Below are 26,568 nucleotides of genomic sequence, written 5' to 3' on the forward strand. Positions count from 1 at the left end.
ATGAGAGGCGAAAAAAAAAAAAAAAACATCCAAAGAAGTAGCAAACAAAAAAAAAAAAAAAAATATTTATTCGTTGCCAACTTCTGCACAAAAAAAAACCTTGTCTCCAAAGTGACATATTCATCCCTTTTGTTGTTGTTTTTTCCACTTTAAATCCTAACCCCCTATTCCCAATACACAAGACCCTTCTTCTTTGTGTTTTTTTTTTCTTTATATATATATATATATATATATATGTTCAATAGCAAGCAAAAACTCGGACAAAGAAAGAAAAAAAAAAAAAAGAATGCCGCAAAAAAAAGCATCGGCGTCAAACGCAAACACGGATCTGACGAAGCATCCTCCTGACTTGTTCTCTCAAAACAACATTCGAATGACCGCAAAGACGATTCCGCATTTCTCGGGTTAATACGGAGATACGCCGTGTGTTTTCATCGAGCACCTCAGCGCCTCCACGGCCCTCATTCTGCCACTCGTCATCCTCTTCCCGTTCCTCACCTGAGCCACCCGCAGAGGAAGATGTGGTCACAGCGTCATCACCAGCAACATGATCAACAATGGGGGCAATAACAGCGCACCCTGTGTTAGAAGAAAGAACCAAAATACGAATACGAAGCGCCAGTGGGATGAGTAAAGGGGGAAATGCGTCAGCATCCAGCACCCGCAGCATCCTGATTATCATTGGTAATTCACAACAAGAGCGCTGTTTCTCCATGCATGCGCTGCCCACTGCCCCAAGCTCAGTGACGCAACGGTACTCGGCGTGCCGCTCCAATCCAGCCACCCTGTCCAGTGCGCTTTCCCTGTCTCCAAGCGCCATGTAGTAATATACATAATTCAACTCCAGTCCCGCGCAAAACTGCCAGTAACTCTGAACATCTTCTATCGTATGCAAGAGAAACCGGTTCTTCTGCAGAACAATATCCATCATGTACAAGAGACACCTGACGCGCAATCGTCCCATACTAGCTGCTACATCCACGGAGCCAACCGTAGAGAATACATGATTTGCATCCTGCCAATTCATCTGATTGTCTCTTTCCCGAACACCGAACGGCGAACCAATAGGTTTGTTCAGGGTATTCATCAGCCAGTCATCATCCAACGGCGTTGGCACAAGGGTAGCAATCCCCCAAGTACAAGCGCTCCAGTGTGGTATTTGCGCCGCCCCAACCTTCGGCACGGTCCACTGAGAAAAGGCACAACGAACATAAGCCAGCAGCTTTTCAACCGCCACAAACATCTTTTTACATAACTCGCTATGGATGGCCTGATTCATCACAGTATTTTGTGTAAATTGGATGTCAACATCGTCCTCACCACGAGTTGTATTTTCCTTATTCCTTTTCACCCTATCACTGGCGTCTTCCTCGTGAAAAAACGGTGTTTCACTCTCTCCGCCTATATTTAAATCTTCCAGAGAGTCAAGTTCAAACAGGAATGGCCTAGACAACAGGTAAAGCGACTCTTCGTCCTCGCAGAAGAGTTGTGAGAGTGCATTTTCAACCAACTCGGATGCGTCTTTAATCTTCTTCGTAGCCAAAATAAGGTCAGCCAATGGGGCATTCTCCTGTAGGTTGAGCACGGTATTAAATTGCGTGAGAGTGGAACGCCCGGGAATTTTCCGCCGGGCATAACGGATAAATGATTTGTTCATGGAATCCTCATCTAGGGATAACTCATTCTCTTCCTCGTGCAGCAAGCTCGCATGATCCAATGATGATGATAATAAAGAGGAAGTAGAGCTGAAATGAATATCCGCCTCCGGCTCATAGCTGGATGTGTTTATGTCCAGGGTTGGAAGTAGTGAAGTCTCTGCACCAATTCCCGTCCTCATTGTCTCCGGTGCAATTCTGTTTGATGATGACTCTTGGAAAGAAGGCGGTATGCAGAGCGCCCGTGCCCTCTGCACCCCAGCACTCACTGATCTGCTTGGCTCCAGAACTTTGACGCTGGCATCTGCCCCGGCACTCACCAGTTTCCCAGCGCTATGGCAATATCGAACGACGCGGACCTCCTGTGAATCACCGGGTGTGAAATGGAGCTGTGTTCCATCATCCCTGCGCCAAAAGTATACACTTCCATCATCGCCACCGGTGCAAACAATACTGTCATCCTCCATGAAGGTGACATTTTTAAAATGCGACCTCACATTCTCTCGCCCATGCAGACGAACAGCGTTTTGAATGGGTATAGAAGGCACATGCCGTCTTCCAATATGAAAAAGCATAGAGAAGTTATCCAATTCCAAATATTCATCGTTCCCTTCTCCTGGTATGCTGCTGGAGTAAAGGGCATCCAACCATGAAAAGGTATAGACGTCCTCACGATAATAATTTACCGCCATCCAATCACCGCGATCACTAAAAGCAAGCCCGCCAATACTGCGGGTTTTATTAGACAAATTTGGAATCGTTAACAAAGCATACGCTCTGTAAAGATTCATACGAATGTCATGTAAATAAATATTCGCTGTATTGGTCCCAGATGCAATAAGAAAGGGCCATCGCTCATGTGACACCAGCGTGTTAACATGTATTACCTCGCCTTCCCGTGGACTTACAGTAAATGGAAACTCATTCATCGAATAGCGCTCACGGGTGTCAACACGAGCAATGACTCCGTGAGTATATGCAACATATGCCACATCTGGCCACCATGGAGAAGTTACCAAAGAGGTTGCCTTGGAAAACATTCGGCACTTGTGATAGGGATGCCCCGTTTCCAGATCGGTCAGTAGGGTTCGACCATCCAAACCGCATGAAATTACGCGTCTCGTATCACCCGCAAGAAAAGCAGCATACATAATTGCAGCACGATGCATTGTACGGCACGACCGCAGTAACTTCCATTCGGTTGTATTGTAAAGAGAGAGGGTACAATCATCAGAAGCAGACAGCAGCAGCCCCTCCGTTTCATCCAAAACCAGTGAGTTAATGCCAGCGTCGTGCCCAAAGACTTCAACACCAACAGCAAGGGAGCATGTGCGTGACTCACTGCATGTCAACGGGAAAGCATCTGGCAAGCGTTGGATCGCCTCACCTTTTGGCTTCTCTTGAATGCGTGTGCCCAAGTGACTACCCGCCTTCATCAAATTCAAAGATTCAAAAATGGAGAGGCGCCGAGGTGCCTGCAGCGGTTGCATTTCATTCATGTACGCCATCACGTTGGTATGAGGTTTCAGCGGCTGCATGCGGTACGCCAGTTCCGCATCGTATAACTCCAGGCGGTCTGACAGTCCACAGCGCCACGACGACTTGACGTATTCGATGTATCGACCTCTCTCAGCTGCCATCCTCCTCGCTTCCCTGTTTGTTTGTTTGTTTTGTTTTCTGTCCCCCCGCCCCAGCCCTTCCTTCAGTTTAGGGTCCGGTGATTTCCTTCACGCACCTTCTCTAATGACAGAATGAGACGCGGGAAGAAAGGGAAGTGAAGAGGGGGGAAAAAAAACTCAGAAACATGTACATCGGAACTCAAGAAGAGCAAAAAAAAAAAAAAAAAAAAAAACAGTTTATAGAAAGACACGTATTTTAAAATATTGTACTTTCTTTCGTGTATATGTCATGTATAAAAAAAAAAAAAAAGAGAGTAAGATGAATCGCTCTATTCCCCACAAGACCAAACATTACGCCCAGTCTCATCAATGCGTGAGCCTTCATGCGTTATGGCAAGTGTGTCACACAACAAATGATAGGCAGCAGTCAAACTCTCTTGTCCCTTCTCCTCCAGTCTTAAGCGCCAACACCGCTCCTCTTCACGATTCCTTTCTTCTTCCATCGCCTCCTCGTCGTGTGCCGTGTCCCGCTTACACAGTTTAGACTCCAACGCCTCCACGCGCTTCTTCAGGGTCATCACCTCAACTTTCCGCTGACAAAGCTCTGCCTTTAATTCAGATGTCTGTTGTCTCCAGGAGTTTACGTCACGCAAAGAATTCGTTTGCAGCAGCGCAAGCCGGGTGTTAAACTCCAGAACCACCTCTGAAAGTGCCTCCTCCACTCTTGTGAGACGCGCAAAAAGCAACGGAGAGTCGGAGGCCCCTGAGGCATCCTCGTCGCAAAAAGAATGTGTCGTCCATGCAACCAACTCGGGTGGCCCCTGACAATTTGACGGCGGCGGCGGTGTCAATGTCATATTGGGTGAATAACGCTCCAGGTGCGTCGATGTAAACGGCGCGCAACTTATGAGAAAAGAATCCCCCCGTGCAAGCAGGCGTTTTCGTAGCAGAGCCTGAATCTCCTTAAAAGAGACGGACTCCCTCGCGGTGGGCACCGTCGTTTCATGAACCAAATTCCCTTCAGCAGTCGGCAGCGATGCCTTCTCCTCACACACGGAAGGACTTAGTAATGCCCCACAGACATAACAAAAACGTACAGGCTTGACAGACGCGTGGGCACCACCACTTCCCAGGCAAACGGCTGAACGTAAATCACACGTTTCACACCGCATGGATCCCTTTTTCACGTCGCCAACGCCTTAATCATTAGTTTCATGTAAATTTAACGATAATAATAATAATAGAAAGCAAGAACGAGAGAGAAACAGCAGAGCCGCCAAAAAAGCAACAAATACAACACTCCTCAAAAATTAAACCAAAAAAAAAAAAGGAAAAAAAAAACACACACACATACATACATGCAAGTAAACATGCATAGAAACAAAAAAAAAAAAAAAAAAGAAGCCCGGAATTGTGCTAAAAAAAACGTAGTCATTGCAAACGATATAACAAGGCATTGCAACCGGTCCTCCCCTCGAAAAGCAAACGTGTAACAAACCTTGAAAAAGAAACAAACAGCAGGTAACAGAAAGAGAAGAGAAAAAAAAAAAAAGTAGGAAAACATAAAAAACACATTGGTAAGAATAAGTCATTTTACCCTTTTATTTTCCTCCCCTCTCTCTGCTGTGGTGTCTCCACTCTAGACTGTAATTTGTTTCTATAAAGCGATAAGCAAAGGAAGCCAATAAAATTACGTGCATTCAACTTTGTATTCACTCATCCTCATTTACTATTCCCTCCGTAAGCTCATCTAAACGCCGTCGGTACATATCCGCTACGTCCCCTCTTTGCAAATCCCGCGGAGATCTTGACAAACCCTCCACGGTATCACTGGCACATCCGTTACTGCCGTTGTCTTCTCCATGACGTTCATGCGCTGCATCCGCGGTCAGCCTTTCCTCGCTTTTGATGTGTAGTATAAGCTCCATGTTGGCAATGACAACCTCCATTGCCTCTGCCTTCACCTCATCGCGGGTACGCACCTCAAACAAAAGATTATTAGCGCTAAGACATGACCCAAAACGTCGTCGTAGTAGGCCCCACTCATGCTGCGTTATAGACATGGCAAGATTCAGCATTGTCATCATGAAAAAAAGAATAAATAAAATCGTCATGAAGTTCGCCAAAACGGTCACAATCAGATACACAGACCCCTCAGCATCCTCAATGGCGGGGAGGATGGCGTCACCAAACATCACAAAATAAAGTGCCACGAGAGAGAAACCCATGTCGGAAAACTCCCCATTGGAATGAGGCCCAAAAACAATACAAAAGAAAAGAGCAAATCCAAAAAAGATAGGCGCAACACTCATTGCAAAGCCAAGTAACCTCGGAACAACACGCCGCATCGCACGTACCGCAAAGTACATCTGTGGGAAGTAACGAATATACGAGAGAAGATTTACTGAAAGAAGTAACCCCGTTAAACCCAAAAAGATACTCTCCAACGTGTCGCAAAACTCCGGAGTAGACATGCCCCAGAGTCTCACAGATGTCGTAAAAACGTACGCCACTGCAAGCGTATCGGCAACAATTGCAATATAATGCCAAGATTCCCCCCTTGAGATTTGTAAATGTTCCCGCCAGGCATCGTAGAAATCCGTGTAAACAGTCTCCGGCACCAAAGACCCAGCTCTCGGCACGTGTTTTACTTTCCTTGTAACCGGCTTTCTTGACCGCGGAGAACGCCTATAAAGAATGGGCGATGCATGGGAATTCGTGGAGTCGCCCTGTGCCCCCAGTGAAGCATCCGAGCCTGTTGAATATGCCACAGCATGCGTGGAAAACTCACTACTTCTTTCCTGTGGAAGAGGTACCAAGGAATCCTCTTCCCGTAAAGTTGGTTGCGGCACCGCAACGCGTTTCCGAGAAGTCGCTATACGCCTCAGTGCACGATACCTCAAAACAATGTCAAACACCGCAAGTAGTAGTAACGCCACGGAAAAAAAGAATCGTGGATGCGCAAATAGGGAGATACGTCTCGTGTTCACTGAAATCATAAACTCCACCTCCACGAGGCCTCCGGCGTGAAAGGAAAATACCTTTTCAATGACCCAGTGATAAATAACGGTCTCGAACCCGCTGGTTGCCTCCTGACGATTAAAAAAAGTATCGGTCAAATGCCGAATCGATGCCCTTAATCGAATCCTATAAACATTGTCCATCAACGGGAAAAAAAAGCCGTCATTCTCGCCATCCGTGCCATGACTGGTACCATTTTCACTCGCATCAGGGTCTTCACGGCACGGGCGATAGTACAGACCAGTGATTTCATCATATCGAGGAGCACACACCGACTCCACGTATTTATCCCTATCCGAGTGAGCAGCCCTATGATCACGGTTGTCAGTTGAGCTTTCCTCCCTGTCATCGGAAAAAGGGCCCAGGGGATCCTTCTCTGTCAATTGAACCGAAAAGTGTCGCAGTGGTGAGGGGCCTCTGTACTCCCGCTGCGAGTAAAGATACGCATCCACCTCCATGGATACCGGCAACACACACATAAGATTCACTAAATCACCTGCATCATCAAGATCGTGGACGTTCCCATGTACGATAGCCTCAAAGCAATCCGAACCTTCTGGTGTCTCACTTTCCATCAGCCGCCGCAGAGCCGCAGCTCCATCCTCTGACACTACATAATAGTAATAGTGTAACTCACTCACGGAGATGTTTGCCAGAGCGTAGTACACCTTGACAAACTTCTTAATATCTTTCAACACGTCTTCACGTTTGTGTAAATACACCGTTGGTCGAAACTTAATATTCCCCTTGTCCTTCCCAATATAGTCGTTTCCTACAAAAGAATGAAGCACGGCTTTGCGCTGCTCTTCGTTCGCAATATTCTCCGGCGCGTGAAACATAACAGCAATCAAAATAAGAAATAGAAGCATAAGACAATTCACGACTAATTTAAACGGAAAGTTACCGTCACGCAGCAGTTTCCGGATCGGATCTGTAAAAAAGTCCTCATTTATCAGCCGGTGATGCTCACTTTTGCATCCTCGTGTGTTGAAATCATGATGCCGAGAAAACAACGCGAGAAATGCCTTCGTTTTCCCTCCGTTCGTTTGCGACGGCGGTGGCAGTGGCGGCGGTGGCTGCTCCCGTGGCGGCCCATGGCAGGGTCCACTGGAGTCCACATTCGCATTTTGAAGAACCACGCCCCCATTTTCCGTCATCTCTCTCGTCACGGGCGTGTTGCCGAAAGAAAACCGCGCGTGCCGCAGATGTTGGCGGAAATCGCCCTGCATGTCCACCTCGATTTGTCCCCCTTCACACGTGGGAACCCACACACACCCCAACAAAAAAAAAAACGACTGAATCAACCAGACTACTACCCTGAACACACACACACACACACAGAGAGAGAGAGAAAGAGAAAGAAGAAAAAGAAAAAGAAATGAAAACAAAGTCCAGGAGAAAAAAAAAAAAAAAAGAAGTTTGATTTCCCCTTTTGCCCACACCACTCTTCCACATCACCATCACAAGGGTGCATACATATATACATGTATATCGTTCATGTGGGCTAACCGAACAGCCTCTTCACAATATCCTTCTCGGCCTTCAAGTGCAGTCCAAATTCTGCTACGCGGTAACTCTCGAGCAGATGCGCCTTGGAAAAATAAAGATAATGTGAAAGATTCCGCTCCTCCCGCACATCGAAAAAATAATCCGTCACCTCATTAAGGTCAAATGAAGCTTCAGAGCCATCCGCCGTACGCGTACGAACAGCCGTGTGCAACGACTCTGGTCGCCGCCTCCAATACACCGGCCAACTCTCCTCACCACCACACCGTCCTCCGCTTAATCGCCACTTATCGTGAAGAGAACGTTGCGGGTAGCGTCCATTAGCAAACAACTCGCACAAACCACTCATACCGTAACGGCAAATGGCCGTGTTAAAACTTGTCGAAAGTTCAGGACGTAGATGTATCAAACGACGGCATTGATCGGCCGTAATGGAGTAATTCGGTGGTCTATGAGTTCGGCCGCGAAAGCGATGAATTTCAACAGGAGTCTCATGCAGGTAAAAAATACGACGAAGAGAAATGTTATTTATGACGTTTGTAAAGTTTTTAGGCACCAAAGAAACAAAACGGTATTGGTGCCTCTCCTCGAAAGAACCAAAAGATGTGGTATTCCCGTCATGAACAAACTTGCTAAACCTCAAACTTTGCTTAAACAAAGTTAAAGAAGAATTTACATTCCACAACGTACCTCGGCCTCTTAAAAATGCAATGGCCCGCTCCATTAAAGATGCAAAACGCCCCAAATGGATACGAACATTGTATTCGGGCATGTAGTTTCGCAGACCATGCAAAGGTTTCTGAATCGATGCCTCGGAAAGTGGAATCTCATTATACCACGTGACGCGCACCCATGAAATGGCCGGAGGAAACCAGTCGATATTTCCACCAGTGTTGAATCGTGGATCAACACGAATAAGATCTGGACGTAACCACCATGTGTCCGGATGTGACATGTTTCGTTGGTGAAGGTGTGGCGAATGGTACACAAGAGGAATCGCCACAAACACGGATCCGGGGTTCATTAAAAAAAAGACGGTTGCCAATGTACCCTCATTACAAACAAAAATATCCGTCGCCAACATCATCTCCACTTGTTCCTTCGCACCGCGGCCCACAATAGTCTCCAGAAAAAACTCCGCCCTACCAAACCTTTCCCGGAGAGACCGAAGAAGTTCCTTCTCATTTACAATGCCACGTTTATCTTCTTTATGGCATATGGATACACGCGGCGGACGCAGTGAATTAGGCGATGAATAATTTCTTCGGTAAGGACGCTGCTCCGCCCCAGTGTGGCGTATAATGTAGTCTCGAAAAGAGTACCACAGTGAAGGAGATCCACTGGCCGAATATGACGGTGTTACCCAACTCCAACTTTTTGTTCCTGTGCCCGCGAGAAGTCCACGGTACACACCCGAAGGCAGTGCCACGTCATATATAGCCGGTCGACGAGAAAAAAATGCAAACGCCTTATTGGAATTTGGAAGCTTATCTTTTGAAAAGTACCTGAAAGAAGTGACGATAAGCTGCACGTCTGGTAGAGCCTCTGAGAGAAACTTCATCTCAGAGGGGAATATATGCGCAAATGCTCGCTGAATTTCCATGGAACCCCAAAAAAAACCAAACAGATCACATAGAAGAGTGTGAGCAAAATTCCACGGCGACGCAGTTGGAAGAAAGTACGCCACCAACGTATTATGGTAGGGCGCAGAGGCCTCTTCGTGTCGCCTCAGCTTCCCTCCCTTCGCCTCATCACGGGGACGCGGACCCAAAACAACTACTGGAGAATAAACAAAGGCCCAGTACGATTTCCGTCGAAAAGAGTTTAGCCCACTACGGGGGAGCTCCAGCGGTCTCGAACCCAACGACACCGGTGGTAGCCGTAACTTCCCCTTTGCCAGAAGTCGACGGTAGGACGATATGTTCCGCACATAAAAGAAAAATTTATTCCTCTTCTTGTCAAAGTACACAAATTTGTAAAGGCATGTGCGATTATAAATGGGGTAGTAATAAATATCGGCGGATCCCATCATATCATCCTCCTTCAAACTCGCATTGTGTGTCTTGTCCGGCAAAAACACGCCATTCAACACGATATCCACACGCCCCGCATCCATTTCGCCGCCGTCACTACTTCTTGGCCCGTCCGGGTGAAAAGAAGAGGCCACACCGGCACGGCGTGGGTCGTTAAATTGATGTCCCACACAATACATCGAAGAGTAGGTGTCAAGCTCCTCCATGTCCGCGCGGGGACGAGCAGCCGTACGTTGCCTACCAACCGCCCTGTCATCGTACCGAAAACGAACAGCGATAAGATCAACAACCAAAATCCAAATAAAAAAAACAGCCGCAATAAAAAACATTACATGGCGTAAAAAACGCCTGCTCACAGGCCGACATCTGCACATTCACTCTGAGCTCACTGAAAATAGCTCAAAAAAAGCAAACGACGGAAGAAACGGGCACGTGCCTTTCCTCCTTTTTCTGTGCTTTGCGTAATTTCTCTACCGCCACATAATAAAATTCAAAGAGAAAAAAATAATAATAATAATAATAAATAAATAAATAAATAAGCTGTGTGTATATCATGCAACGCTCACGTTGGCAGCTAAAATTAACGTTGTTCTCATTCCTCTTCTTCCTTTTTTCTCTCCACAAAACATTCTGATCCAAGGCGCATCTCTACCACACGCACACACGTACACATACACACAGAAATAGGCGATCCACATTCCCGTCCATGTGTAATCGTCCCTGTTTTCCTTTTTTTTTCTCATTCCAATGGAATAAAAATAAAAAAGCAAAGACAGCAGCTCCACACTTAATCGTGCTCGTTATGGATTTTCGAGCCTCTTTCCTTCCCATTAATTTCACGGTTTGTTCCTTTTCGCCTCGTCCTTCCTGCTGAGAGGGGGGGGAAGTAGGGGTGGTGGTGGCAAAGACACACTGTGTCCTCTCCGCACACAAGCAGCGTGAGGAAACAACGCACATTTCACAAGTGTTTCCAATGCAGGGTAAATAAAACTGAGTGAAGGCAACGGCAGCTTTTTTTTTTTTTTTTTTTTTTTTTCGTTCCTCCCTCCACTATCCTTCGTGCATCCTTCCTGTGGGCTGACGGTGCACGCAACCCACTCCTCACCAATGTATGCCTCTTCCTTCTCTTACCATTGTTGCCACCCACCTACGCCCCATCCAAACAAACAACATGTGCATCCCCCGCAGGACACGCACATTAAACATTGAACCACTCGGCACCGTAAAGAAAAGCTGCCGTTCTTTAAGCGCATGTCCTCTTAAATAAAATTCCCTCCATCAATGAGTTCGTCTCATTAGCATCGTTGTCCCCATATTCATTTGTGATATCTGCACATGTGTCTGTACTCCGCCTTGTCGCTGCCCCCTCTCGCCCAAAAAAAAAAAAAACACACACACGCCGGTTTTCTCTTACACGGAGACGGCATCCCATGCAAAAATAAAACAGGACAGAACGCTGCATGGTACCACTCCCAACGGCCTCATCGACGGTCACGTCTTCCGCCTGTGGCGGTTTTTGCATCGCTCAATGTCGCGCTTAAGAGGGCGTCGTCGAGCAGCTCCGCCTCCGAAAAGAACTTCTCAATAAAATCATCAAGTGAGATGCCTTCATTCGAAGGTGCCTTTGCCTTCACGCCCCCCTTGGCGGGACATGTGGGTTCCTTCAGCGGCGCTGCAATCTCGGTGGCATACAACGATATCCGACGCGGCGATTGCACCGGGCACGGTGGTGAAACATCATTCACAACGGCAGCGCAGAGTTTCTTTTTGGGCGCACCACTCACGTGAGAAACACCCTCATGCAATGGCCATTTTCGTAACGGCACTCTTACTTGTGCCTCCCACCAGGGAAACACAAACCGCAGCAGGACGCCAAGGCAAACACTGACAAACGTTGCACCGAGAAGCTCCGAGATGACGCATATAAGTGAGGCCGACACAAGGCTGCTCTCATCTATTGCCTGAAAGAAAGCCAACTCAAACCCCATCCCTGTGGAAAAAAATAAAATAAAATTAAAAAAAAAAGAAAAAAAAACGCCAATTCATTATAAATTAAAACAACACGCAGATAAAAACTAAAATATACCCAAAAAAAAAATAAAAATAAAAATAAATAAACAAATAAAAATAAAAATAAAAACAAAAAAAAAAGAGAAACTCTCAAAATACACTAAAAGGAAGCAGCACCAAAATAAAGAAAAAAAAAGAGTGATGAGGCAGAAAAATCGCACATATACAAAAAAAAAGATAATATAAACATATATGAAGATAAGAAGACCCTGGCTCAGCCGGCCACCTCAACGTGGTGCCAGGGTCTAGTACTCTTTGCTAGAGAGGAAGCTAAGCGCCTGCTGCCCATCCGCTGCCCGCGGAGAGGCAGGAGGCGCCGCACAAACGGGTCGGAAGGGCACCAGATGGAGCCATTTACATGGCTGCCCGCGGAGCGGTATTTCTATCCGCTGCTGAATTCCATCGGCGCTTATCAGCGCTATACATACCGTTTGCGTGCCGTATGTGACGCGCAACGACAAAAGCTACTGCTAAGCGGAGACATTGAGCAGAACCCAGGCCCCATAGCAGTACTCCAGATGAACGTTTCTTGCCTCACGCCGTCAAAACTCGCAACATTAATGGCGCAAGGAGCAGACATAATAGCCATTCAGGAGACTTGGAAGTCGTCAGAGCAGATCGCCAGCATGCACACTGGAGATTATGTGCTCTATGCACAGTCGCGCATCGGCAAGGGAGGCGGTGTGGCGGTGCTGGTGCGGAAAAATCTCCGCTCCAAGCGTATACCTCTCACCATCCCCCAGCACGACACCAGCCTTGAAGTGGTGGTGGTCCAGGTTGCTCTGGACCAGAACCGTGATCTTATTGTAGCGAGTGCCTATATGAGACCACCACCGCAAGTAACGCAATCCTTCAGGCGGTTAGTAAACTGCCTTCCAGCCTCGTCGCCGCTCCTGCTGTGCGGGGATTTCAACATGCATCACCCACAGTGGGAGCCATTCTTGGAGACTTCTCCAAGCGAGGTTGCTGCAGAATTTTTAGAACTGTGCACGGATGCGGGACTCACCTTGGTTAACACCCCTGGTGAGGTCACGTATGCTCGTGGCACAAGAGAACGATCCTGTATCGATCTGACATGGTCAAAGCATTTGACTGTGTCGGATTGGTCAGCTTCCGTGTCGCCGCTTAGTGATCATTATGTGCTGACATTTACGCTGCATCAGGCATTTAAGGATACCATACCTTCGGCACCCCCTTCGGCACCTAAGTTTTTCTACAGTTGGGGGAAGTGCAAGTGGGATTTATTCATCAAGGACTTCGACGCACAACTTCCGGCATACGACTATAAAAAGCAGTCCACCGGCATTAAGGCTTTCACGAGAGCGCTTATAACTTCGTATCGACGACATTGCCCCCGCGGCATGCACAAGGACGGTCCCAGGCTTTGGGACGACACTCTCATGGAGGCAGAGCGGATTGCTACCGACAGCAAGGCCCGCTATCTACAGTTACCGACGCCCGACCGTGAGGCAGAAATGCAACGGACAAGGAGTCAATTCTTCCTCCTACTCCGAGAGCGCTTGCGCAACACGTATCTACGCCGCATCAGCAAGTTAAATCCAGGCGAGCCACTCGCATGGAAATACATTTCCGGACGAAAAAAGGCATCACTTCCATCTCCCACATCAATGTTATTAGGAGATGGTCAACACACTTATAAAACAGCAAGGAGAGCAGCGAATGCTCTCAATCGCATCTTTCTTCCATTTCACCCCTCTCACAAGGCAGTTAGGTTTTCCAAAGGCATCAACAGACAGAGTGCATCCTTGAACATTAATGCTTCTTTTCTTTTTGGGCAGCAGAACAATAGCGAGTCTGCTGCCTCATTTACTTCATTTTCTTCTACTTCTTCTAGCTCCGAGCCGCAGAACAACAGCGAGTCTGCCGCTACTTCTAGCTTAGTTTCTTCCACCTCTCTTATCTCTTGTATTTCTGAGCCGCAGAACAACAACGAGTCTGCCGCTACATCTACTTCAGGTTCTTCACTCTCATCTAGTTCTGAGCCACAGGACAAAAACGAAGCTGCCACCACATCTGGTTTAGTTGCTCATCTTCACTCCCCTCTTGATGCACCTTTTAATCGTACGGAACTGCTTGCTGCGCTACGTAATACGCCGTATGGCAAGGCCCCCGGACCGGATGAAGTCTACAGTGAGGCACTGCGACATATTTCGTCAAAGGGCCTCCGATTCCTTCTTCGTTGCATTAACCACAGTTGGACGACCGGTACGATTCCGGTTGAGTGGAGACGCGCCACCATCGTTCCACTCTTAAAACCCGGTAAGTCGCCGGAACTGCTTGAGTCATATCGACCCATCAGCCTTACCTCCATTGTGAGTAAGGTTGCTGAGAAAATGGTACTGAAGAGATTGCTTTGGGTGTGGACGCCGCACCCCCACCAGTATGCATATCGTAGTATGCGTACCACGACGATGCAGCTGGCACACCTGATACACGAAGTGGAGCATAATAGAAATCACTATTTCCAAGTGAGCCTTCCCAAGAAAAGCGGTATTGGCAATCAACTCCACTACAGACCCCATCGGACCCTGCTGGTGCTGGTTGATTTCAGCAAGGCTTTTGACTCCATAGATCATCGAGTCCTCAGTCGCTTGCTGGCTAATATTCCGGGGGTGAATTGTAGAAGGTGGCTTAGAAACTTTCTATGTGGTCGCTACGCGAAGACACGAGTTGGCCACAGACACAGCGATCGGCGTCCCATGCTGCGAGGAGTTCCTCAGGGGTCCGTGCTGGGACCATATTTGTTCTCCCTTTACGCACACCCACTTCTCAATCTGCTGAACAGCTTTGCGGGTGTCACAGCAGACATGTATGCGGACGACCTCTATTATCGTCAAGGGGCAGTCCCGGGAAGACGCCATTCCCACTGCCAACATGGTTCTTCAAAAACTGCATGCGTGGAGTCAGGAAAATGGCCTGGCCATCAAACCGTCAAAGTGTGAAGCCGCTTGGTTCACACTATCCACGCACACGGAGTCAGATTATGATCGTGAGGGAAGGTGGCCGCTGGTAGTGGCTGGATGTCAAATCCCAGTCATGACCATGGGGGCGTCGCGAACTACGAAGCTTCTCGGCATGGATCTCGATCCACGACTGACGCTAAATGTGGCGGCCACCAAGCAATGCGCTGCCACTTCGCAACGGATATCGCAGCTACGCTGCATAGCGCACAAAGAGGCGGGACCATCTCCACATGACCTACGCACGTTCGTCATTGGATACGGTGCTTCCAAATTACGCTATGGCAGCGAGCTCATATGGGCAGTAGCGACGGATTCAGCGAAGAATGAGATGCAGAAGACGTACGCAACCCTAGCACGCATTGTCAGCGGAGCTCCGAGCACTGTTGACCCGGAATCCGCACTACTGGAGGCTAATATGCCGCCGCTCCATGTCCTTTGCCTGCGCGCGCGGCTCTCAATATTTGAGAACACACGCGCATGTCAGATGGACTGGATGCGGAGACCCCCGCCTGAGCCACCGCCTCGCGCCGGTTTCCGCATCTCGCCACTATCTCGGGACGAGCTATATGCCTTTGTAGACGCATACACAAAGGACTATGGCATCACCGAGAGCTCACCACGCGAAGAGCGGTTCTTTCGCAGCTCCATTCCTCCCTGGTATGCGGCCTCCGCTCACCGGGTCACCATCGGTGTGGAACTTCCGATAGACCTCTCAATAACGGACGAGGAAGAGCTGATACGGGAAAAGCGCAGAGTCAGCGAAGAGGCTCTGGCGCTGCACAGCCATCGTTCGTGGATACTTGCGACCGATGGCGGTGTCGACGTTCCCAAGTCAGCAGGGGTTGGAATACTGCTTTCATCCCTCAACTCATCGGAGATAATAGAAAAGGCCAGCATAAACTGCGGTGCACGCCCATGCAGCTACAGGACGGAATCCCGTGCGCTGCTTCTAGCCCTAGAGAAGCTGATGATTCCTCGTATCCGCCACAGGCGTAAAACCCTGCTTGTGGTTACGGACAGTCAGTCTCTTCTAGCGGCTCTAAACAAGGGCCCGCTCAGTCAGACAGACTGGACGGAGGATCAGATCTGGCAGCGTCTCTTGACACTGACGCGTGCTGGCTGGTCCGTGCACCTGCAGTTTTGTTACGGACATTGCGGAGTACATGCTAACGAGCTTGCAGATCAGTATGCGACGCAGACTATGGAAAGTGGACAATACACGGAGCAAGGAATCGCACCTTTATGGCACACGGATCTGCTGACATGTTTTACTACCCAGCTCACCAACAAGTGGCGTAGTACCCTTCGTCAAGACACTCATCGCTACTTGCTTTGCGGCACAAGGCCATCAGATCTCAGCGGTAAGGACCTGATCACTCAGGAAGTTCTACACCGTCAGGAACTGGTTCACCTCGCAAGGGCAAGGTGCGGGGAATCTGAGCTCTGGGGCCGACTATACTGGGCCGTGAGAGATTGCACGAACCAATGCCGATTCTGCAACATCTCACCGGAACAGTCTGCATATATGCGCTCTAACAACGATCCAACTGCACCGGGGACGGACACTGTTCCCCCGTCGGCGAGGGAGGAAGACGTCTCTCCAGTAAGGAGACGGACCCTCACACGCCGTCGGAAGGAGAAATGTCCGCACTGTGATTCCACATTGACGGGATTCTCGGGTCTCGTCAGTCACTGTCGGTCATTTCATCCGGAACATCCCCCACCGCTTCCCGAGCTCAAATGTGATTTCTGTGACATGGTTTTCCCCACACGGAGAAGCACCGCACAGCACAGAAGTCGCTGCGCACACAACCCAGACGCCACACGGCATCGGAACAGCAGTGCCAGGAGGCGATCTCTGCTGCCGCAGGATCAGCCAGCTTCCACTAGCACGCCAATCGGCCCGCAGGAAACCTTGCACCATCTGCTTCTAGAATGTCCAGGCACCTTGGCTGTGCGTCAACGGCTGGGCATTGAACAGGACCTTCGCCTCGGAAAGTTCTCTCAATGGCAGTTGCTTCATAGCAGGAAACTTTTGTCGTTGCTCGACCACCTCTTCGGCACTCAGATGGCACTGTATAGCTAGACGCGCTGGTAGGAGTAGAAAAAAAAAAAAAAAAAAAAAAAAAGATAAGAAGAGAATAAACAAAAAAAAAAAGCCTCTGAAGTCGTAATGACAAATACCTCCCGCACACACACACACACACACAGACACGTGTAAAATAATAATAATAATAAAACATATGAGTTTTAACAAAAAAAAAAAAAAAAAAAAAAAACATGGAGGGAAATCCGTAAATATAAACAAAGATATTTGTTTGTTTGTTTGTTTGCTTGTCTGTTTGTTTGTTTCCTTTTCTTTTATTTTATTTTATTTTTTGTTTCTTTTTTCTTCGGGAGGGAAGGGGGAGGGGAAAAGAGAAGAGAAGGAGTGTTATTGGAGACAATTTATCTCCACAGGCTCTCTCTCTTAGCCACACATGCGGAAGGCACACACACACACACATGTGCATTTATATTGGCAAATGGGCGTAACTACGCGAGGGACGTTTATTTTCCTCCCGCATCTCCGGCGGTGTGTGTTTGGCTAAAAAATTCCTCCTCTCTCCTCCTCCTCCTCCTCCGTGTGTTGTTATCTTTTATTTTTTTTATTTTTATTTTTATTCTTGTTTTTATTACTGACCAAAAATAATAATAAAAATACACAAAAATACAACGCAGCACAAACGGGCACAAAAAAAAAAAAAAAAAAAAGAACCAAATGTACACAAGTGCACACCACCAGAGAAAAATAAATATATAGAAAGAGAAAGAGAAATATATAATATAATATATATAAAATATATATAATATTATATTAACTGGAAGAAGAAGAAGAAAGCACCAACAAAAAAAAAAAAAAAAAATGTCAGTACTGCCCTGCCAAGACGTCCCCACACACTCACAGGGCGTCGGTCGCAGCATCCGCCCATCCACCACCACTGGAACGGCACAACACACATAAAAACGACCGCAGGCAAATAACAATAACCCAGTGTGTGCATGAGAGGCACAATGAAGCCCCTCTCTCTCTCTCCCTCTCTCCCTCTCGTTCTTCAAGGAGAGAGAGCCACAAATGCACAGCGAGAAACCAACAACAAGAACAACATCAACAAAAGGAAGTGCACATATCACCCATGAAAAAAATCCGTAGGAACCATAAAAAAAAAAAAAAAAAAAGAGAATAATGGTAAAAAGAAAAGAAGAGAAACCCCCTCACACACACACACACACACGCTGTTTTGTGCTCCGGCACCGCGCTCCCCTGTCCCAGTCCTTCTGTTTACTTCCCCCTCCTCCCGTCTGCACATGCCACGCAAGCCGCGATGTACGCCGTGGCAAAGCCCTCCTCCCCCTTTCATCATGCCTCCCTGCAACGGCTCTCCCCCTCACGCAAGACAAAAAAATTCGCTCACTTGAAACGCAGAACAAATAATAATAAAAAAACAATGCGTCCCTGTTCGTCACGGCCAAGCATTAACACAACAAACAAAAACGCAAGTGATATCGTGGTAAAGGGAACAAAAAAAAAAAAAAGTGTGAGCAATAAAAAATAAATAAATAATAATAATAAAGAGGGAAGGTTGAGGAAACCGCATTCATGTAGATATACTCTTTTCTCCCCATCCTTGCTATCACTGTGTGGTTACTTCTGTTCTTCTGCATCCATTTATATGTACAGACATTGGTAGGAAAAGGTTAAAGAAAAAAAAAAGGGTGTCTCTCTCTCTCTCTTCTCCCTTCCTACCCTTCTCATTACTCATCCCTTCCCATGTAAATAAAATTGGTCCTCTCAATAAAATCACATCAAATTTACTCCATTTCTCCTTTTATTGCTCTTTTTTTTTTTCTTTTTTTTTTTTTTTTTTTTGCTTTGTTCCTTTTGCTTTCATTCAGTGGGTTTCTCCTTCTTTTTGTTGTTCCAGTCGTTGCTTTAAACTCGTCATCCGCATGTATTTCCCGCTCCACTCCCCCACGCATAAGTTATTATTCACCAAAAGTATCATCCTTCCAATACACTTCCTCTGAAATCGCATAAGTCGCCCCGATATTAACATAGTCCCTTCGTCATGCCTTGTGGTTTTTGATCAATTCTCTTTTCCCTGATGATTATATGGTTGACCACCTCATCGTGGTGCCAGTATCCTTTACCAAAGAACGCAGCTGCAATTCTTCGGAAAGCCAAAAGTCAACCATTCCACAGCGCAGCGCAGAGCTCCTGATCTCAGCCTTTACGGCACCGCAATGTGGTCGCCACCGTGCTGCCAAAGCACGGATTTTTACTTTACAATACCCGCGGCATCCTTGCAGGGGCAAAGCGCCTGACCCTGAGACTGCGGCGAAAATTACATGCGGAAGTTGGCATCACGCGTGCCACGGCCAGTTTCTTGGATTGCCGGACATGGGAACCACGGCCAGTCATCTCCAAACTACCCGTTCGTGTGGGCGGACCGGGCGACACACGACCCGGGGTCCTCCAGGACACAGCGAAGAGCCCAACTGGAGACCGTTCCCCTGGCAATGCCAGCTGCCTCATCGCGGCGCCAGGGGCAGTTGCCCCGTATTGTCGGGGGAAGCCAGCAATGTTTCCCTCATGGAGTCGTGGTTGTTGACGCAGGGCTGGCGGCATCAACCAGCGCCCAGACCAGCTGCGTCTTACTGGGGGCACGATACAACACCACGAGGTCTGGGGGCATGCGTTGTCGTATTGTGGGCCATCAAATTTATCCAAAAACACGAGAAAAAAAAAACACCTAATTCCTTTTCCACACAAAATAAATGCCAACGCACACAGACCACACACTGAAACACACACACCCTCCTCACACTCGTTGCCAACCATTTTTGTTTCCTGTTCTCCTTTTTTTTTTTTTTTTTGTTGTTGTTGTTTTATTATCTCTTTACTTTGCGCTCGATTCTCTCTTCTCCCTATAAAACATTTAGTTTTTTTTTTCTTCCCCTTTCTTGGTGTTGTTGTGGGAGGTGAGTGGGTGTGGGTGTGGCATCAGCTTAATTCTTGGATGGCGTTACGTAGCTGATCTTCAGACAACTGCATTTTGTTTTCTGCCCTCAATACATTTGGGTCCCAGTCGATCACAAACCACGGGTGGTGCATAATCTCTTCCACCGTCGCCCGCTTGCTTGGGTCTACGGCAAGCATCTTTGAGATGAGATCCCGCGATTCCGCTGAAAAGTGGCGGGCCATGCGGTACTCCCCACGTTCGATCTTTGTAAAAAGTGCATTGACGTTTTCATCATCAAACGGTAAATATCCAGCCAACATGACAAACAACACCACACCGCAGCTCCATATATCCGCCTTAACTCCATCGTAGCCACGTTCCTTAAGCACCTCAGGGGCTACGTAGTTGGGCGTTCCGCAAACCGTCTGCAGCATTGTGCCCTTTCCAGGCGAATTCCCGTAGTGAAGATTGCTGAGTCCAAAGTCGGATATCTTGAGTGTATCATTCGCATCCAACAGCAAATTCTCCGGTTTCAGGTCCCTGTGGGCGATGCCATGTGTGTGGCAGTAGTGAATACCGGCGATGAGTTGATGGAAGTAATGGCGCGCCGTTGGCTCGTCAAAGCGTTTTGCCGCGGCAATTTTGTCAAAGAGCTCCCCTCCTGTGACAAGCTCCAAAACAAGGTAGATGTGATTTGTCGTCTGCATGACCTCACGAAGCTCAATAATGTTTGGCTGATGCAACATCTTCATGACGGCAATCTCTCGCTTTAACTGCTCCTCCATACGCTCCCGTACAAGCTGCTCCTTGTCTATGATTTTAATTGCCCACTCCTTCCCTGTCTCAATATCACGACCAAGTTTCACCTTGGAGAAGTTGCCCGATCCAAGCGTCTTGCCGAGTTCATACCTCCCGATGCGCTTCGATCCCGCCATGCCTTTAATGCTTCGGTGCTGATTTGTTTCTCCGCCTCTGTCACTCTGCTTCTTTTGTGTGTATGTATGTATGTGTGTATGTGTGTTTTTCAAGCGGATTTCGGTAAAGGACTTCTTCCTTGCGATGGCTGTGGTTCGCGTTGAGCGGAAATTTCGACTTATTGCCCGGCGTCTATGCAATGCACGGTGGACTCACAGATAGACAGACACACACACACAAAATCGCACAAAATGCCTTTTCTTCGCTCCGCCTTGTACCCCACGCCGGCAATTTCTTTTTGTTTTTGTCTTTTTCCCTTTTTTTTTTTTTCTTCTTTTCGTTTCTACACCTTATTCTCACTCTCTGTTTCCCTTCTCTTGCTTTCTCGTCTGTTTTTTTTTTTTTTTGTTTGTTTTGTTTTTTTCTGTTCCCCTTTCCCTCTTGATTTTTTTTTTCTTTTTTGTTTGTTTCGCTTGAGTGCGTTAAACTCCTCTGTTCCTTCTGCTGGATGCTTCGCACTCCTTTTATTTGATTTGTTTTTTGTTTGTTTTTTTTTCCTTTATTTGCCTTTGCGTTTGAATGGCACGAGTGGTGTGCGCCTTGCCTTAATTCCTTTCCTTCCTTCTCGCCCAGCCACACACACAAACAAACATGAGGGAAAGAAGAAGTGAGAGAGACGTGTAGAGACGCGCACCAACGAGGGCCTTCAACGTGCATCCACCACCACCCCAAGTAACGGCGGTGGATGCGGGCACGTCAGCAAATACGCATGCGTCACCGCAGAAAAAAAAAAAAAAAAAAAGGACGCAGGGACACGCAAACAAACAAACAAACATCGATTCTCTTTTCTTTCAATCGCCTGCATCCTCGCTTTAGGGTCTGTGTGTGTGCGTGTGTCTGTTGGTTACATGAAAGAAGAAAATAAAATTAAAAAATTTCCCATTCCTTCTGTGGCTGCCCCCCGTTTGTCGTTCCAATTCGCCTCCGAGGCGTCACCACTGTGTGGGATGCGCCCAATGAGGAACGGCTGGAAAAGTCCAACGACACACACAGACAATTACACAGGCACAGGAGAAAAACAAAAACAAAAACAAAAAGAAAGAGAGAGAGAGAGAGAGAGCACATGTATACATACTTCTGCATGTACAATCGTTAGTAGGAAAAACATAACGGGATCACTGGCATCTCCCCAGACCCTTTGATTTGCAACGAGACGTGTGCTCCAAAGAACCACTGGCTGAGAAACAGACACGCATGCAAACACATGTAGTAAACAATCAGCGAGCGCAAACACACAACAACAACAACAACAACAACAACAACAAAAGAAAGAAAAAAAAGAAAGTACATCGTTGTATACACACACACACACACACGCACAGTTACATAAGAAGAAAAAAAAAGAAAAAAGATGCGTACAGATGCGGAATACAGCGAAGAAAGAAAGAAGGAAAGAAAAGGCGGTGGATCAAACGACCCACGCCGCCCCCCAACAGACAAGGAAAACACAAAATGAAAATGATGGGTGCTTAATGTCCTGTTTACACAGCCACACGCATACACACATTTATACGCATCAAGAGATGCCACACCCCTCTCTCCGTCCCTCCCTGCCCATGCCCCGTGATCACATCTCTCCGGTCATCCTTCCCTCCCTCTCAGAAGAAAGTTCCCACAGAGAGAAATTAAAGGGAGAATGCACCCACAGTACAACAACAATAACACCAACAGTCCCCCACTTGTTTTTGCCAGCCTTGTAACGGTTCCATTCCAACCTAACATCAAAGAAAGATGCATCCACACAGACAAAAAAAAAAATTTGATAATACACGCGTCTCCAAACATCGTATTAAAAAGTGCACTCCGTCCCCCAGCTGACCAGTTCTGTTTTGCCTGCCAAAACAACAAAAACCAACAAAAAGGGTCGATAAAAGCAAAAGCAGGAATTGTAACAAAAAAAAAAAAAAAAAACACTGCATGATTACTGCAAATCAATAGCAACAGCTTCCCTCCCGGCATATCCAGACTTTTATTTGTCGATCGCTATCGTTCCTTTTTTTCTTCTCCTTGACATTTTCTTTTTTTTTTTTTTTTCCTTTTTTTTTCTTTTTTTTTTTGCTTTTCCTTCGTAAATGAGTCACTGGCATGTACATTCACACACACACACACGCATACACGCATACAAAAGACGGCAGTACGCGGCAACAGCAAATTAAACATGTATATACGTATGCCTGAACACATATATACATCAAAAGCACAAAGTTACATGACGCTGCAGCACTTTGCCTTCGATTTTTGTTTCATATAGGTTGCATGCGTGTAATACAGTGCATCTTCCCTGTAGACACGTTTCCCCTCATCATCATGATCAGCTCTAACCTCGTCCATGCCTCCCGATTTGTTATCTCCTTCTGGCTTGGATACCATCGGTCTCTCGCTCAACGCTCTTCTTGATTCTGGCGGCGAAATTAATGCAACTTGAGATTGTCGTGCTTCTGACTCGTTTCGCTGCGTAATCGTTTCTCGTTCTTGAGATCCCGTCACACTTTTCTGTCGCACATTCACTTTGGAGACTTCCCTTTTGACTTCTGGCACTTCGCTTCCCTTATTGGCCTCCTCCCGTTCCTTATGGTTTACTTTATTTGCCTCATTTTGGTTCCTCTCCTGCTGAATTTTTTTCTCCTCTTCTTCCATAGCCACTCGCTTCAATTCCTCCAATGGTACACTCCTCCCTCTGTTTTTACTTCCAATCCTCGTCTTCTCCCTCTCTTTTGGATTGCCAATTTTATTCTCTGAGGAAGGTGACATATTCCCCTTGAATCGGTGGGACAAGGTTGATTGGCCAGTATTCCTCTTTTCCTCCTTTAAAGGCTGTGCCGCCCTCTTCTCCGTCACCTCGTATACATCAATGACAGCCACAACAGATGTGGAGGCAGAGACCGAAGCCGAGACTGTATTCTCAGCCGGTACTCTACTTTGGCCTTGATTAATCAAGGGAGGATTTTGCCTCTGTTGAGCAAGGGGGAAAGAAATTTGTGCGGCTTCCGTGTCACTCTCAGAAGAGACAAAAACCTCAAAAGAACTCGTGCGCTCATCCGCGCAAAGCCATGGTTGTGAGGAGCCGTTTCTCTGCTCCAACGTCTTTTGAGCTGCAGCGACAGTAGCCACAGAAAAATCACGACTCTGAATCGCTGGCGAAGGCAAGTTTGTCGTTACACCTTGATTCCCCTTCTCTAAGTAGGGGTTCGCTGATACCACAGGGAAATTGACGGACATGGAACGGATGCCAGCGTCATGGATCTTCACACTACTTTTTTCAGACACTTTTTTCAACCCAGAAGGGCTAACATGGGCCAATGAAGACCGCCTCGAGTTCGGGGTGCCGACTAGCGATATGATTGCACCCTTTGAACAAGGCCGGCCGCCCTTGTTGGAACAAGTTTTTGTACTGCTTGTTTTGAATTGCCTAACACCTCGTTTGGCTGCTGTTCTAGTATGATTTTTTCCCGGTATTCCGCGAGAGGTAACGGGCGACGACATAGCACAGCCAGATAGCAGCATCGGTGAGGGCGATGACAACAAACCCTCTGGGGTTGCGCTAGAAGAGGACACCTCCAAGGTAATAAGTGTCCCTCCTATCGACTCATCGCGTAGTGGGGAGGCGTGCGCAGTAGCTGTGTCGGCCTTGGCGGCAATGTCGTATCTGGCTACTGCCTTCTCCGCATTGCTGTTGCTGCAAGTGCCAGTATTGACGGGCCGTTGAGTCCCACGAGCCGTTGATGCAGATTCTACCCTTGACAGACCCTCACTTATTGCCTCCTCCTCTCCGTTTCGAAACGACGATGTGAGTTGCGTGTTTACATTGGGAGCCGCACCCGTGTTACTGTTGTTTCTGTAGTGCGATGTACTGTCAAGAAGCCAATCTTTCTGCGAAGCACTCAGTTTTCTCAATGGTTCACAATTCGTAAGCTCCTCCAGCTCCTTGTGAATGTTTAAAGGTCCCACCGCATTCATTTGCCGTGGCATTCCGTCGTTGATATTTCCGTTTCCTTGCGTATATATATATATATATGGGATAGAGAGCGTTAACAACAGACAGATAAAAGAAGCTGCCTAATATACTGACGCACACTCAATCTTTTTTTCTTTTCCCTTTCGTCTCTTAGTGATATGCCTTTATTTGGACACCGTTCCCTCCTCCTCTCTCCAAAAGGAGCTTAAACAATTGAAAAATATTATGAAAATTCTCCCTACAGTTCCACTTCCTTATGTTTGCGGATATGTGTCCTTTGATTATGTTTTTTGTTTGTTTTTTTTTTTTTTTTAGGTCCCTTTTTTTCTTTTTTTTCTTTTTTTTTTGCCTTTTTTTCCTCTTTTTTTTTACGTCTACTTCTCCACGTGTCGCGCGTTCCGGCCCTAATTGCGTGTATTGTAATGCAATGTAATTTTGTGTGTGTTTGTGTGTGTGTGTGGCTGCACCCCTCTTGTCTTCACTCACCCTCTCGCGCTTGCGTACTGTTGCCCCTCCCCCTCCCCCCCCCCCGTTTTTCTTCTCTTTTCTTTTTTTCTTCTCCTCCCGCCTCCCAACCTCACCGCAGACGCACGCCTGTTCTCGAGACCACTCAAGCAGCTCTCGTCGCTGCAGCGTAAAAGATGCGTGTTTGTTCGGGGCAAAAAAAAGAAAAAAAAAAAAGAAAAGAAAAAAGAAGAGAAAAGAAAAGAGAAGCCAACAGAAAAAAAAATATATATATTTATATTCGTACAAAAGAAAAAAGTAATCCATGGAGAAACGTCTACAGAAGACAAGAGCATAAACACATACATGTATACACGTGTTCATATATATATATATATAAAGAGCTTTTTTTTTTTTTTTGCGGATGAGAGGGCCAAACAATAATAGTAAAAAAAAAAAAAACGAATGACGAGTCACCTTTCATCGTGCGGAAAACACAATTACCGAAAAAGGGACAAAGCAAGAATTACAATAAGGGTAAAAAAAGTAAGAGTCAACAACAACAACAAAAACAAGAAAAAAAAAAAAAAAAAGACGAGGACGAAGACGAAAAAAAAAGGGAAGGAAGGAAGGAAAATTGAAATAAAATAAGGTGTAAAACCTCAATAAGAAAAACCGATGCATGTCACTTCCCTTTTTTGTTTCTTCTGGCTTTTCAAATCAATGCGCGTATATTATTCACCGCTCTCATTCCCTCTCCCTCTCCCTCTCTCTATATATATATATTGCTTGCTTACTTCTGCTGCCTCAGCTGCGGGCTGGTGTATGACCCCTTTCATTTATTCATTTCCATTGGCTGCCTCATTATGAGTAGTCCCTTAGTAATGTATGTACGAATGTGTATACTTCTTCCATGTCTTTCCCCCACACTTCGCGTGCGGCGTGGGGGGGGGAGAAAAAAAAAAAAAAAAAAAAAAGAAAAAGTCATATGAAAAGGAAGAAACAAACAATAGCAAAAAAAGAAAAAAAGAAAAAAAAAAGCAAAAAAAAAAAAAAATCCAGCGGCTCATATCCACAAATGCCAATGCAGACGAATACTTTTATGTATTGTAATAAACACGTGTTTCTGCACATGTAGAAACATGTGTCCTTTCCGCAACGCCTTATTTACGGTCCTCTAACAACATATGGACTGGTCTCCCCCCCCTCCCCAATCCCCACACACAAACACCTCCCCCCTTTCCGCTCCCCACGTACCTGTGTGTTACTGTGCGACTCCCCACTCCATGCACTCGTAATATTT

General features: G+C 46.8%; 7 protein-coding genes across 7 annotated transcripts, besides 63 other annotated features; all 7 read right to left on the bottom strand.

Moving 5' to 3' along the window:
• Positions 1-4,547: part of a sequence feature (heterozygous, Esmeraldo-like haplotype) that runs on past the window's edge.
• Positions 11-63: a microsatellite.
• Positions 212-236: a microsatellite.
• Positions 311-3,295, bottom strand: Tc00.1047053510861.70 (hypothetical protein, conserved; the record flags this gene model as incomplete). The annotated part of the gene is made up of 1 exon (XM_811182.1): positions 311-3,295. One exon carries the CDS (start codon positions 3,293-3,295, stop codon positions 311-313), a length of 2,985 nt encoding a protein of 994 aa, XP_816275.1.
• Positions 3,485-3,507: a microsatellite.
• Positions 3,604-4,446, bottom strand: Tc00.1047053510861.80 (uncharacterized protein; the record flags this gene model as incomplete). Its single annotated transcript, XM_811183.1, has 1 exon — positions 3,604-4,446. The coding sequence occupies one exon, from the start codon at positions 4,444-4,446 to the stop codon at positions 3,604-3,606; it is 843 nt and encodes a 280-aa protein (XP_816276.1).
• Positions 4,548-4,708: a sequence feature (areas merged during assembly that could not be assigned to a particular haplotype. This can correspond to areas where the two haplotypes were merged or to regions with more than two copies in the genome that were merged during assembly.).
• Positions 4,580-4,677: a sequence feature (A-rich).
• Positions 4,709-11,756: a sequence feature (heterozygous, Esmeraldo-like haplotype).
• Positions 4,777-4,844: a sequence feature (A-rich).
• Positions 4,987-7,524, bottom strand: Tc00.1047053510861.94 (hypothetical protein, conserved; the record flags this gene model as incomplete). The annotated part of the gene is made up of 1 exon (XM_811187.1): positions 4,987-7,524. The coding sequence occupies one exon, from the start codon at positions 7,522-7,524 to the stop codon at positions 4,987-4,989; it is 2,538 nt and encodes an 845-aa protein (XP_816280.1).
• Positions 7,344-7,387: a microsatellite.
• Positions 7,635-7,712: a sequence feature (A-rich).
• Tc00.1047053510861.110 (uncharacterized protein) lies at positions 7,800-10,208 on the bottom strand (the record flags this gene model as incomplete). The annotated part of the gene is made up of 1 exon (XM_811184.1): positions 7,800-10,208. The coding sequence occupies one exon, from the start codon at positions 10,206-10,208 to the stop codon at positions 7,800-7,802; it is 2,409 nt and encodes an 802-aa protein (XP_816277.1).
• Positions 10,353-10,373: a microsatellite.
• Positions 10,846-10,870: a microsatellite.
• On the bottom strand, positions 11,316-11,822 carry Tc00.1047053510861.125 (hypothetical protein, conserved; the record flags this gene model as incomplete). The annotated part of the gene is made up of 1 exon (XM_811189.1): positions 11,316-11,822. One exon carries the CDS (start codon positions 11,820-11,822, stop codon positions 11,316-11,318), a length of 507 nt encoding a protein of 168 aa, XP_816282.1.
• Positions 11,757-12,080: a sequence feature (haploid, non-Esmeraldo-like haplotype).
• Positions 11,831-11,869: a microsatellite.
• Positions 11,923-11,985: a microsatellite.
• Positions 12,081-12,109: a sequence feature (areas merged during assembly that could not be assigned to a particular haplotype. This can correspond to areas where the two haplotypes were merged or to regions with more than two copies in the genome that were merged during assembly.).
• Position 12,110, top strand: a sequence feature (haploid, non-Esmeraldo-like haplotype).
• Positions 12,111-17,046: a sequence feature (areas not merged during assembly with more than two copies in the genome that could not be assigned to a particular haplotype).
• Positions 12,112-17,015: a mobile genetic element.
• Positions 16,993-17,046: a microsatellite.
• Positions 17,047-17,580: a sequence feature (haploid, non-Esmeraldo-like haplotype).
• Positions 17,079-17,103: a microsatellite.
• Positions 17,107-17,128: a sequence feature (AT_rich).
• Positions 17,144-17,167: a microsatellite.
• Positions 17,202-17,240: a microsatellite.
• Positions 17,243-17,266: a microsatellite.
• Positions 17,485-17,512: a microsatellite.
• Positions 17,526-17,565: a sequence feature (T-rich).
• Positions 17,581-18,348: a sequence feature (haploid, Esmeraldo-like haplotype).
• Positions 17,623-17,645: a microsatellite.
• Positions 17,708-17,746: a microsatellite.
• Positions 17,952-17,978: a microsatellite.
• Positions 18,089-18,138: a sequence feature (A-rich).
• Positions 18,349-18,442: a sequence feature (haploid, non-Esmeraldo-like haplotype).
• Positions 18,443-19,365: a sequence feature (heterozygous, Esmeraldo-like haplotype).
• Positions 18,473-18,502: a sequence feature (AT_rich).
• Positions 18,767-18,798: a microsatellite.
• Positions 19,366-19,503: a sequence feature (areas merged during assembly that could not be assigned to a particular haplotype. This can correspond to areas where the two haplotypes were merged or to regions with more than two copies in the genome that were merged during assembly.).
• Positions 19,504-20,176: a sequence feature (areas merged during assembly that could not be assigned to a particular haplotype. This can correspond to areas where the two haplotypes were merged or to regions with more than two copies in the genome that were merged during assembly.).
• Positions 19,770-19,835: a sequence feature (T-rich).
• Positions 19,933-20,826, bottom strand: Tc00.1047053510861.140 (serine/threonine protein kinase, putative; the record flags this gene model as incomplete). The annotated part of the gene is made up of 1 exon (XM_811185.1): positions 19,933-20,826. The coding sequence occupies one exon, from the start codon at positions 20,824-20,826 to the stop codon at positions 19,933-19,935; it is 894 nt and encodes a 297-aa protein (XP_816278.1).
• Positions 20,177-21,270: a sequence feature (areas merged during assembly that could not be assigned to a particular haplotype. This can correspond to areas where the two haplotypes were merged or to regions with more than two copies in the genome that were merged during assembly.).
• Positions 20,882-20,912: a microsatellite.
• Positions 21,098-21,144: a sequence feature (T-rich).
• Positions 21,199-21,276: a sequence feature (T-rich).
• Positions 21,271-21,583: a sequence feature (haploid, Esmeraldo-like haplotype).
• Positions 21,584-22,875: a sequence feature (heterozygous, Esmeraldo-like haplotype).
• Positions 21,881-21,907: a microsatellite.
• Positions 21,903-21,926: a microsatellite.
• Positions 22,101-22,131: a microsatellite.
• Positions 22,165-22,187: a microsatellite.
• Positions 22,876-24,139: a sequence feature (areas merged during assembly that could not be assigned to a particular haplotype. This can correspond to areas where the two haplotypes were merged or to regions with more than two copies in the genome that were merged during assembly.).
• Positions 22,880-22,923: a microsatellite.
• Positions 22,961-22,990: a microsatellite.
• Tc00.1047053510861.150 (uncharacterized protein) lies at positions 23,072-24,835 on the bottom strand (the record flags this gene model as incomplete). The annotated part of the gene is made up of 1 exon (XM_811186.1): positions 23,072-24,835. One exon carries the CDS (start codon positions 24,833-24,835, stop codon positions 23,072-23,074), a length of 1,764 nt encoding a protein of 587 aa, XP_816279.1.
• Positions 24,140-24,948: a sequence feature (haploid, non-Esmeraldo-like haplotype).
• Positions 24,949-26,568: a sequence feature (heterozygous, Esmeraldo-like haplotype).
• Positions 25,108-25,191: a sequence feature (T-rich).
• Positions 25,258-25,281: a microsatellite.
• Positions 25,331-25,394: a sequence feature (C-rich).
• Positions 25,482-25,551: a sequence feature (A-rich).
• Positions 25,620-25,664: a microsatellite.
• Positions 25,820-25,883: a sequence feature (A-rich).
• Positions 26,017-26,039: a microsatellite.
• Positions 26,221-26,322: a sequence feature (A-rich).

This window comes from Trypanosoma cruzi, genomic scaffold (assembly GCF_000209065.1).
Source record: "Trypanosoma cruzi strain CL Brener 1047053516921 genomic scaffold, whole genome shotgun sequence".
NCBI classification, from domain to species: Eukaryota; Euglenozoa; class Kinetoplastea; order Trypanosomatida; family Trypanosomatidae; genus Trypanosoma; species Trypanosoma cruzi.